Raw genomic sequence first — 12274 nt, forward strand, 5'->3', positions numbered from 1 at the left:
CGTCATCTGCTCTGACATACGACCTTTACCCGTGCCCATGCCGCAGTTGCAAGTTCCTTTTACAGTAAGAAATCATCAACATGTCTGCCTCACGGTACCCGGAGAACGGCAGATATGCCCGCGACAGGTCTCCGCCCTATCGGGACCGAGACCGAAGGCCATCCAACTTTGGCGGTGGATACCCCCCAAGGGGTAACGAGACCTTCAGACCAAATGCAGAGCCAGGTGGTTTTCAAAGAGAGATCCCCAAAGGTCCAAAATCACTTGCTGACCCGCCACGTGGCCCGCCTGTGGGTCCGCCATCAAGCGCGTCTGCAGCGCCACGCGATGAAAGAGGTCGCGGATTCGCCGGACGTGGTGAAGCCACGCCGCTGCGAACTGCACCTCCATTAAGTAGCGGTCCTGGATTTCCGCACAACTCTCAAAACTCCTGGAGGGCAGACCGCGACCGAGATCGCGACTTTGATCGGCGTGAGAGACGGCCAACTCCACCAAGGCGGTCACCTATCCGGGATTCAAGAGATTCCCGCGACCAGAGGGATTTTGGACCGCGAGATCTAGATGTCAACCGCGCCCGACGAAATTCACGAGACGGCCCCCCCTCTGCGGGCTCAACCTACTCTGATCCTCCACCTCCTGGTACAGCGTCATCTTACCGTGGTAGTGGGATTGGACGTGGACGCGGTGGTTTCGCTGGACGCGGCCGAAACTTTCACAGCGACGACCGCGATAGGCATCACGACTCACGTGATCGCATTCCAGAACGAACATATCGACCGCGTAGTCGGACGCCCCCGAGGCGCCTAGAGAGAGACGTTCGCGAAGACCGTGATTTCGACAGAAGAGACCGCGATGACAGAAGATTTCCCAGAGAATACGACTCCTACATTGGCCCAGCAGGTGCTGCGAAGCCTGGACTGCGGGCATTGGACACACATCGAGGTCCAGGTCCCTCTGATCTTCGACATCTGCCCGGTACACCCACAGGTCCAACACCGCACTCTGCTCATCACGCATCTCCGTCTGATAGACTAGGACCACAAGGTGATTCTTACTCGAGACGATCCTCCCTCGCCATTGATCCTCTCTCTGCCAAGGATCCTCGCCGCGAGCCAGGCAAAGACGAGGCTCTCCTAGCCAGCCGCGCAGAAGCGTCTAGAGAAAGGTATGCTCCGCGTGCTTCGTCGCCTCCTGCTTCCATCCCAGCCTTTGGCGGATCCAATGTTTGGAGGGCGCCTATTTCGGACAGTAAATCAAGTGCTGCCCCAGTAGCGCCATCGAAACCTGCTCAGCCTGCCCCTGCTCCTACTAATTCCTCTACTGCTCCACTCACTCCCGCTACTCCCGCCACCCCAGTGAAGGCCACCGTAGTCCCTACTGCACCAAAGGCGGCGATACCCCCAGGCCTTTCAACTTTACCGCCTACTGGACCAAAAGCCGATCGGGCGCCGGATCGTCCCTTGCTTACGGACGCTCCGAAACAAGAGAACAGAATGGCGCACCCAGCTCCAGCGCGTATGGAACCACCTTTCATTCCACCTCACACTGTTCCATCTCAGCCCACTGATGCATCAGCTTCAGACAATGTGGCTGCCAAGATTACAATGTCGCCACAGATGCCTGCACCACCTAAAGCTCCATCCGTTATGCCAGCGGCTCCTCCAACGGCTCCTAATGCGCCATCAGGTCCGGCGAAATCTCCTCCTCAGGGTCCTGCTCCACGACCGCGTGCGCCACCCACAGCCCCTCAAGCAGCTCTACGTGTCAACGTATCACCTTCGTTCTCCAGAGCGACTTTACCACAATACGCCCCTCGAGATGCATCTCCTGGTGCAAACCCCTCAGGTTTTGGTCCACGTGGCGGTAGTGGGGGAGGTTCTGCGATGAACACATCACCGCAAAGTTTACCAGCAAATATTCCTACAGGACCAAAGGCTGACCGAACACCGATGGCTCCTAGGCCGCTTCCATCTTACCCACAATCTGACCGACCTGGCTTCCCCCCAGCTAGAGGTCCATTGAATGGAGGACCCAAGAGTATGCAATGGGTACGACCTGGTTTCAATTCCAATCGACCTTCGGTCCCCACTAAGCGCGAGTTTCCGGCGGAAGATCGGGAACGACCATTCGGCACTGCTCCCAAAGCCCCCCGACTTGAGAACAGTATCTCGGCAACGCAGACTCAACGAAACTCACAAGCCAAATCAGTGTCACCGTCGTTCTCGCGCATCTCAACTGAATCCGAGCGGCCACGAGAACGTGCAGTGTCTGCGGAGCGTCCTGCGGCACCCTCACCCAAGCCTACTCCGATCGAGACCAGGCGATACTCTGACGTAGTTATGGCAGAAGCGTCACCTCGCATGGCCAAACCACCTATGTCGGCCGCGTCATCCGCTCCGGAGGCTTTGCAAGACTCTGATGATGATCTTGATCTTGACGAAGAAGACTTCGCTGAATCTGAGGCGAAATACAACCGAGAACGAGCGCGCCTGGAAGCCAAACGGGTTGATTTGAGTGCTCCACACCTCCGAGCTACGACGCCCTTGCAAGAGATCGTTTTGCTATCATGCTTGAACGTCGACCATCTCCCACAAACGCAGCCCGATGCGGAGCTTACCGAGGAAACAAGCACACCTTTGCTTCAGGAACAGGAGCAGGAATATTCACGTCCCTCACCTGCGCAAGAACTCCTTGTAAAGCCAGTTCCTGCTCAGCCACTTCCAGAGAGCGTTACGGCAGATTTACCGACTCCCAAAGCTGAAGAGTCAGAGGACGTCGAGATGGAAGACAAAGAGGAGACCGAAGAAAGGTCGGCTGCGCCCGCAACGATGGCGCTTCGTCTGCGACGTGAAACTTCTGCAGAGCAGGAGACTCTACCCGACCTCAGCTCGTTGCCGTATCTAGGGTCAGGTCCTCCAACGCCTCTATCCGACATTGGACAAGACCGGCCAAATCTCTCTGACGATGTCATGAATGCCATTCGAAGCAAGTTGCGCAAAAGCATCGAGCCTGAACTAAACACCGATCAGATACTCGAAAGATACGCAGCTGCATACAGAGAGTGGCGAGTTGCAATCCGTCCTTTGGACGAAGAGCGGGATCAAGATGATTCGGACAGGCAGCCATCAGCTGAGCCCACACTGAAAGCCGTCACCCCCGATGTGCAGAACGCTGCGATGACTGGAATCCTGGATGGATCGCTGGCACCTACAGGCCGGAGAAGTCATGCAAGTCGGTGGGCTACTGAGCTTGATTTAGAAGCTGTTATCAAAGAGTCTTTGAAGACCGCAGAGGAAGAGAAGTTAGGGAAGAACAAGGAACCAAGGAAAGCCATGGCTGATCCGGAGAAGGAGGCTGATCTACCTTTGGAACTTACCGAGGCCGAGGCTCAGCGGAGAAGGTTTATTGACACTAATTTCCAGCGCGAACCCGGCCAAGGCATCTTCGTGTTCCATTACGAGCCACCAGAGGACGACTTCACTCCTGACGAACACCGCGTCATGGTGCAGAACTACAAGGATCAGTACGCTAAGAAATGGGGTAAGCTGGCCGAAGTCTTATACAAAGAAGTCGGGACCGAACGTACATACAAAGACTGTATCAATCACTACTATGCTACCAAATGGGGCAGAGAATACAAAGGCAAACTTCGGAAACCGCGGGCTTCCAGGAAACGTGGTGGAGCGGTCGGTCGTGGCCGTGGAGCTATTGCCAACATGGACCGACCCGAAGGACCGGGAGAGGATGGTTTGCCCTTGCCTGTTACTGATACTGGACGACCTAGGCGCTCAGCAGCACCCAAATTTGGCGCAATGGAGACTGAGTTCGACCCGATCACAGGAATTCCCATTCCAGGCCGTGCACGCAGGCCGACTGATGCCGACGACACACAAGAGAAGGCTATGCGGCGCGGAAAGGCTGCGAAGGATAAGCTCGGCCGGAAGGCAAAGAATATGCCACTTGCCGCGGCTCCCGTGGGTTCACCTGTCAAGGTTGATCGTAAGGACAAGAACCTGGGAGTCAAGATGGAGGATGATCTCAGCAAACGGCCGATGGGCGATATGCCCATACCTATGCCCCTCATCCCTATGGAGGACCAGTTGATGCTGCCTGGTGATTTGCAGCAGCTATCTGGCTTGCCAGGCAGCCTCATGGACCGACCGAAGACACAGCCTGGCGCGAGACCCGGTCCGTCTAGCTATTGGTCCGTCTCCGAGTTGCAAGACTTTGACAAGAATGTTGCACACTTTGGCACTGACTGGATAGCAATCGCAAACCACATGGGCACAAAAACGCATACCATGATCAAGAACCAATATCTGCGTCTTGTTGAGAGTGGCAAGCTAGACTTGGAGCAGGTAGCAAAAGAGGCAGATGCCCGAAGAGAACGAGGTGACGATCTAGGACCACCGCCAACGCCAACTCCAGCACCCAAGAGACGATATGAGAGTACACAGGCGGGACCAATCCGTCCCATTGCACCCACACCCGAACATGGTTCTCCACCTCCGAACCCGCTTGCGCTTCCCAAAGCATCTCCTCCGCATTCGACTCCGCATTCGACTCCCTCTTCGAGGTTCTCTACCATTGCTCAAGCACCTATGCAAAGCAAGCCGATGGTTCCTCCACCCGGATATCCTGCCCTACCAGAGACTAGCCTTGCGTCTGTACCCTCAATACCACCACAGCAGTCGCCGCCCGCTCCACCTCAACGTGCGCAACCACAACATCATCACCAGCACTCCATGTCGCAGCATAAGCCGCAGCCACAAGGGCCACGAGCTGGATACTTCTCAGAAGAGCCTTCAAGGTTTGAGGCACGACCACCCTCGCAATCATCGAACAACCAACAACCACATAGACCACTGCAGCAGCAGCAGCAACAGCAGCAGCATGCCCCACCCCAGCCTCGTGCACAGGAGCAACATCATTCGCCTCTCTATCGTGGGCTTCACTATCAAGAACGAGACGGTGTGGGTAGGCCCGAAGTCCAGCAAGAGCAGGAGCATCAACGCCGGATGCATGAACACAGGCGTCAGATATCACAGGAGATGTCACAACATAGACCTTTTGCCCCTGGTGCGGCACCGCCAATTATGCCCCCAGTACGTTCAAACTCTGGGATGAGGTCGCCAGAACGTCGTTCGTTGCCATTCTCACATTCCCGGCACCCATCACAAGCGCAATCACTCAATCAAGCTGCCGCGGACGTATACTCTCCGAGCCATGGCACTAGCCATGGTGCGCAACAACTGCCGCCCAGGTCGAGTATTCTTACACCGCCTGTCAAGGAGGAGCCTAGAAATCCTCCTCCGGTTAGCCTTCCTCCAGCGCAATCCCAAGCAATGCTGCATACACAGTTGCAACATCCTCAGCGTGGTCCACCACCTATGCAGAATACACCCCCACCTGCAGCATCAAAGCCAGCTGCAGAGCCACGCAAGTCTAACCTGATGTCGTTGCTCAATGACACCGACCCTGAGGAGCCTAGGCGTAAGAAACCTAGCGAACAAGGCCCACCATCGCATACCTCTACCCCTTTGCAATCAGCCCCAATCGCACCTCCTCCGACAACGCAAAGCTACTCATCTTCGTCAAGACGTTCGATTTACGAGGATCCTATGGCTGCTCAACCTCCGTATACTCGTCCATCTTCATATGCTCAGCAATCCTCGCTTCCCAATGCAGCACCGAACAGGCCAATCGACTTAACCGATGATAAACCACCAGTGAGTAGGCCGAGTCTGCGTGACAGTTGGCAAACCCAACAGCCGTTCCACCGAGGGCTATCCCAGACCCCACAACTCACGCCACTTTCGTCAACGCCGTCTGGCCTGCCTCAGCCGCCGAATGTCAACGAGAGGATCTTCAGCAACCACCGTGCCGTCTTCTCTCAGCATAATACTCCTCGTCAGAATCCGACACCGCCGCCTCTTGCCGGTTTCAACAATTCTCCGAACCCACATTCGCGCACGTCAAGCATAAGTGGGCCGCCCGGGCCGTTGCCTCGACACGGCATCCCAAGCACCACTGCGGCGCAGCATGCCCAAGCAATGAGTGCATCAGCGCAGATTTTGCAACCAAATCCATATGCCCAGGTCGATCCACCAGGAAGTGGTGTACCGCCATCCGGACCTATGGGCATGCGGCCCAGCCCACATCTGTCGACAAGCCACATGGCACAGCAAAGAGACGCATCTAGTCGCAATGACCACTCCCAAGCTTCCAACGCCAATCTGTCGTACTCGAACCCGCAGACGCCTAACGAGCATCCAGCGCATCCTTTCCAAGGGCTGAGCAGACTGACTGAGCCCTATCGTCCTCGCGACCCTCGTGACGCACACGATTTTGACCCTCGTCACTCAGACCGTGACACCAGTCGAGAACTATCTCAAAGGACTGAATATCTACGTGAACAACTTTCTAATCCTGCATTACGTGCGAGCGGTCCTCCAATGCACGAAGATATACGATTTCAGCCTCAAGATCGAGGGTATCTCTCTCAACGCTCACAGACCCCACTGTCTAGGTCGGAGCATGGTCAACCTCCACCTCTGCAACATCCTCCGCACTCTTCACTTGGCGTAGCAAATCAGGCGCTTTATGGTCAACGTCCTCCCGAAGAACCGCATCGTTTTATGCGCGATCCTCGCGATCGCAGCATGACAGACCGTATTCGCGAAGAGCAAGCCCAAGCTCAACACCAGGCAGCGATGAATCGAGATGAACATATGCGAAGAGAAGCTGAGCGAGACGTAAGGGAACGGGAAATGCGCGAAAGCCATGCACGAGATGCGCATTACAGGGAAAGTATCATGCGAGGAAGAGCTGAGATGAGGGGTCCGCCGCCACCACAAGCCCCCAGCTCAGGACCAGGGTCAATACACGATCCACGGCCCCCTGCAGGACCCATGGACTGGGTGAGCGGAGTGCGACATCCACAGGGGCATCCACAGGATCGTGGTCCATGGCAGCAGCGATAGGAAATTTGCTAAATACGGGAGTTTCTGATATTACATGCTCTGCGCATATAATTTCCTTTGTGTGTTGATAGATATACTAGCGTCTCGGTGTCATGTTTCCAGACGCCTTGCTTTGTCATGTTTGAAGAAGAAGCCGATAACGATACCGTGCGGTAGTCATGCTTTGGCGTTGGATGGTATTTGTCCTGCGCTGCCTTTTGTGATCTCAGAGCGAATGATTGGAGCGCAGAAAGAGAAGGTTTTTCGACCCTTTCTTGTAGAAACTTTTAGTGTATTATACGTAAAGTAGCTGTCAGGCTAATTGAGAAATGTTTGGATGAACATATTCATTGATTGACTTGGATCTTGCTGTGTACGTCTATCTGATGTTCTAACAAGTCGTAGTCAATGTTATCGCTCATTGCGACAACTATAAGAAACATGAGATTTCTGCTCCTCAGCGCTGGAGGTTGCAGTGCAGAATTGGTGGAACAGTCCTTGGGAAGTTGATCACTCTTTCTTAACGTCAATAGCCCTGAGCATCACTGGCCATACGTCTTCGCTCATGGAGACCATCTAGAGCTCAACGGCGATAAGCCTCGGTAACAAAGCCATCCCACTCCTCCTTCAGGTCATCCTCCAAGTTACCACCAGCCATCCTGGTGCCCTCGAAAACCAAATCGCCAACACCCGGCACCTCGTAGAGACAACCATCTACCATACCATCCCTGAAGAACGTCATCGTACCAGTGCACTTACGACCAAACGTCAGCTTACTGGTATTTAGATCGCGAAGACGCCATCCCAATGAACAAGGTAGACCTAGGCTGTTGGAATCACTTGGACCTGGGTTCATCTGGATGATACCGTCCCAAGCGCCCCAGCGAAATGTTGCCCACCATAAGCCATGGGAGGGATCGCGAGCGAGTGTAAGGTCGAGGTTATAGTCGTTAAAAACGGAGCTAGCACTCGCACAATCGATGGAGTAAGTACCACTGAGGAGTAGCGAAGGCTCAGGTTGATAGTGATCTTGGTGTGGGTCGGACTTGATGTATGGAGAGGAGCGCATCGGCGTTGGATCGTACTGCTCTTGCTTGACGCGAGATCGTGAAGGGGTTGATGACGATGTTGAGACGCGGCTCTCTTTCTTGACGGTGGAGACAGATCGCTTTGTTGTGGGCTCCTTCTTGACTCTTGCTACTTTCTGTGGCGTCGCTACCGGACTGGACACGTTGCTGTCCGCGCGCTTACGCTTAACTGGTGATGACTTGTCTGAGGTGGTTTGGCTAGCCTGTTGTGTGTACATATACTGACTGTATGGTGATCTTCCGGAAGCCAAGGTTAGGTTGACTTTAGTGTAGCGTCAGCACCGGGGAAGATACCTATGTATCAAGGGTTATAAGCCTACCCGAGACGTTGATCCCACCAGACACACCGTGAGAACTACCGATACTTGGACTGCCGACAGTGCTAGACTTGGTCGCCTTCTTGCCCTACAGAGGTAAAGATACGAATTCAGTGTATGTCTCACATGATTCGCGCACAGTGACAACTTACCAAACTGGCACCCTTCTTTAACTTCCTATTCTCTGCCTCCCACTCGGCTTTTAATTCGCTTTCCAACTTCAAAATCCACGCTGGTATCTCAAGCTTGAATTGGTTCATGGCATTCAGGAGTCGCACTTTCGCCGCGTTCTTGTCCTTTGTGACCGGCAAACCATAGTGAATGAGCTGGGCAGCATAGAAATGCCACACCTGGTCCTTTACTGGTGTCGCAACTTCGGCTTTTTTACCCTTGTTGTATAGATTGGGTGCTTCCGGACGGAGGAGAGCCGCAAGCTCAGCGACACTGGCGCGCGTGTGGTGATTTCCGCCAGGATCTGCGTAGAGGACGGAGGAGTAAACGAAGTCGCCACGGCGGACTGGAGGGGCAAGTGCTGCCATATCTCAACTCTGAAGCCGACTAAAGCAGGCTGCAGTCTGTGCAGAAAATTGTCTGAAGAACGTGTGTTCGAGAAGGTGGGGTCAATCGTGGAGTGAACCCGTGAACCGATGGTAGGCTACCAATGAAGCTATGATCCGTAAATGGTTAGAAGCATAGCCAGCGCTTATCCCAACACATGCAGAGCGCTCTTGGAGATGTTCAGACGATTCAAATGCTGAATCTGGTAATCCGATTCGGCCGTTGGCCTACGTCTTTGTCCTCGTCAGAAACTTTAGATTACATTATCCTCCATCTTTCAATTTTTAATCTCTTCCTTAGCCCTCATGTTCATCATATCTCTGGTTTCCTTCTTGACCTAACGTTCTTTTTCATGGTACCTAGGTAGGCCAAAACGCCGAACATGTTGCGCGAAAGGTTTATACAGAATTGCGTGTCAAATGTTTAATGTCGGGGTCACTTGATCTGCCCGTTCTTATTCGATGCACATAAAATCACAACTTTCTTGAACAAGATCCAATAGACTCTCGTGTAGAGGTGCATATTTCGGTTTGGATGCTATTACCAACATCATTTCCACAATTGTTGACACCCGCCACAGCGGGTGGGCCTATATCGAGATTGACAACGTTGCAGACATGCTACTTCAAAACTTCAACTCGAGATGGCGAGGTTTCTAACAGAGATTTCATTGAGGCGTTGTTGTCAAACGATGGGTTTGGAAATTTTGTATACAGTTTCTGAAGGTCAACAAGTCATGATGTCTTGCCTCAACTAAGACACATTGGACACGTTTGCAAAGACATGAAGGCGAGGAACACATCGAAACAAATCTTACACCAGAGCCAAGAACTTCCAGGCAAACACATGTCAAGCTGTAAGCACGTGAGATGCATCTATGTATAGCGTAGCATTATACCTTCGAGATCAGCTAAGCAGAGTGATAATAGCCTATGTGGGCTTCATATATCCTGTAGATTCGAACGAGACAAAGCTCTTATGTCGTGTCGCTTGCGCACGTAGCCAATCTTGAAGGAAACGGAATGTATTCACTTTGACATTTGGTAAATTCACTGGCCCCGCTTCCTTTCCCAGAAAAGGGGCACCCACAAGTATCTAGGTAGGCAGCTAAGTGCATCATCCTGAGATGAGTGCCTCGACTCATCGTCGATCTAGCACATCGAACTTCGAGGAAAAGTGGATGCACGATCGAATTATTCATCGTTCCGACCCTTTAGCCGTACTTAGGCAATAAGACCAAATTTCGCATATGTAGGTATGTGAGGTCTGAGCTGTTTGTTACTACCTAGGCACCATCTACCCTGCAAGACTCAAGGGTATTTCTCCACAAGCACACACTACGGACACCGCTTAGTACTTCAAAAGAAAAACAATTTATACACAAACTACTCAAGAAGTGGTCACGTAATCGTCCAAGTGATTCGAGGTAGCATCGGTACGTTGAAATGAACAAGGATAAGCAAATTACCCTACCTTTGGCGATGGCGAACTAAGACCGCAACATCATCTTACACACAACCACTCACAGACCGCGCGTTATCCTCCTGGCAAAATGTACATGGTATCCCTACAACGGCGGCACAAACTCCCGAAAAGAGAAAACATACGGCATGAGCAAGCTGCTCCCGTAAGCGTACCACAAAGCACGCCTACACACGGCAGCAACGTTCCCGTCAAAAAGAAACATGTCAACAGACCATAAGGGTACTTCTTCGCGCTTTCTAGCGTGGGGCTACACATGCACCCTGTCTTTTCCCTCCACTTCGCGCTATGCGATCGCGAGATCGAACGATACGGTTGCACTTTGATCGGCATATAAGCGAGGTGTACCAGTCGGCAGCCCTCCGAACAGGTGCTCTTACCACGGCTTTTTCGAGGTACCTGTCCAACTGTGAATATAGAAACTTTGAATCGGCGATTAGCGAGAAGTACCGCTTAGGACCCCTCCGACCTACTGAGTCTCCCCGAATGCTCAACACTCATACCACCATGTGTCCATACCGATTGCATGCCAAATATCATCTTACTGCAACCAAGTAGCAAGTATGCACTAAGCCTGGACATCATGAATATAGCAAAAGAATCAGGCAGTGTTCGTAAGCCGTAGTATCCATCAGTCGATCCCTCCCGGACTCCGAGACCGCGTCGGTAAAAGCCAGCTCCCACACTACACATCGCCCCAAGTTTGCCATCCACAGCCACAAGTCCGATAATCTCAACGTACAGTGCCACCACCGCCATCCAAAAAGCCCACCAAAAAAGCCTATCCAAAAGCCCATATGCACAGCCCCACCCCCCACGTGTCCGCCATCCAGAAACCCACCACACGAATTCCCATCTCCACTCATCCACATCATCCGCACAGACACCGTTCACGCAAACCAGCAAAAACATGTGTATGTGTCTCTCTCCACCGCCGCTCCGACCTTGTCCGGCAAGCCACACGCGAGCCATCTGTTAGCAGCACGTCCCCCAGTGCCTCGTCCGATTCTACCTAAGTTTGCTTTGCGGCACGGTGCAGTTGCGGCACAGTACTATACATCTGCTGCATGGCATGGCATATGTACGGCGCAGTACTTCTGAAACAAGCGCGTTGGCCATATATGACGTAAACATGTGCAGGAGGCGAGGTAAGGTGAAGTGTTGGTTTGGGCAGGGATGAGAGGCGAATTGTCGGTATGACTATTTGCGAAGTGCGCGAGGTGAGTATTGTATGCTGATGCTGTGCTATGCTGTTCAGTGGGGCAAGACGGGGATCAAGATACGTGCTCATGGCAAGTGTGACGAGATGAAGTGTTGTTTCATCTTGAGTGCCGCTTTGTGAAAGCATTGATGTGATGTGACTGAGGATGCAATGCAGGATGAAGTGGGTATTGACGGCGATGGTCACTACGGTCAAAGGGCAGGCGAGTATCACGGCAATGAAGACAAAGTTGCAATTATGCGTTTTGCATTGAGTTCAAATATTATACACACGCCGCCTCTCGAAGGGGACAGACGTAAACCATCAAGCTACCTGCATATCTTCAAAGATAAAACAGCAACGATATGCGTATACGTGCGCTTCAAATGGTATCCAAACTTCTCAGTCCACTATCAAACAACTTTTGCAACAAAGCAAACCATGCCACCAAGGATATATCCATCAACAAGCGCTGAGCAACAGATCGGGAAGGGCAGAAAAAGAAAAAGAAAAAGAGAAAAAAACGTGAAACGATGAGACGAGAAAAAGAAGTGGTACTCATGTTCGTAGTGTTGTGTCGTCACCCAATCCCCCAAAAGCCGGTGGTATCACACCATCCCCTAGCTCCGAAGGTTGGAAAGGAAAAAGAAAAACAGATGCAGCGGG

General features: G+C 52.6%; 2 protein-coding genes across 2 annotated transcripts; one reads left to right on the forward strand and one right to left on the reverse strand.

Moving 5' to 3' along the window:
- Positions 1-80: 80 nt before the first annotated feature.
- Positions 81-6983, forward strand: GT037_010545 (uncharacterized protein; the record flags this gene model as incomplete). The annotated part of the gene is made up of 1 exon (XM_038935592.1): positions 81-6983. The coding sequence occupies one exon, from the start codon at positions 81-83 to the stop codon at positions 6981-6983; it is 6903 nt and encodes a 2300-aa protein (XP_038781842.1).
- Positions 6984-7545: 562 nt separating this feature from the next.
- Positions 7546-8906, reverse strand: GT037_010546 (uncharacterized protein; the record flags this gene model as incomplete). The annotated part of the gene is made up of 3 exons (XM_038935593.1): positions 7546-8312; positions 8371-8455; positions 8520-8906. The coding sequence occupies 3 exons, from the start codon at positions 8904-8906 to the stop codon at positions 7546-7548; spliced, it is 1239 nt and encodes a 412-aa protein (XP_038781843.1).
- Positions 8907-12274: the final 3368 nt, after the last annotated feature.

Source organism: Alternaria burnsii (assembly GCF_013036055.1).
Source record: "Alternaria burnsii strain CBS107.38 chromosome Unknown 756, whole genome shotgun sequence".
NCBI classification, from domain to species: domain Eukaryota; kingdom Fungi; phylum Ascomycota; class Dothideomycetes; order Pleosporales; family Pleosporaceae; genus Alternaria; species Alternaria burnsii.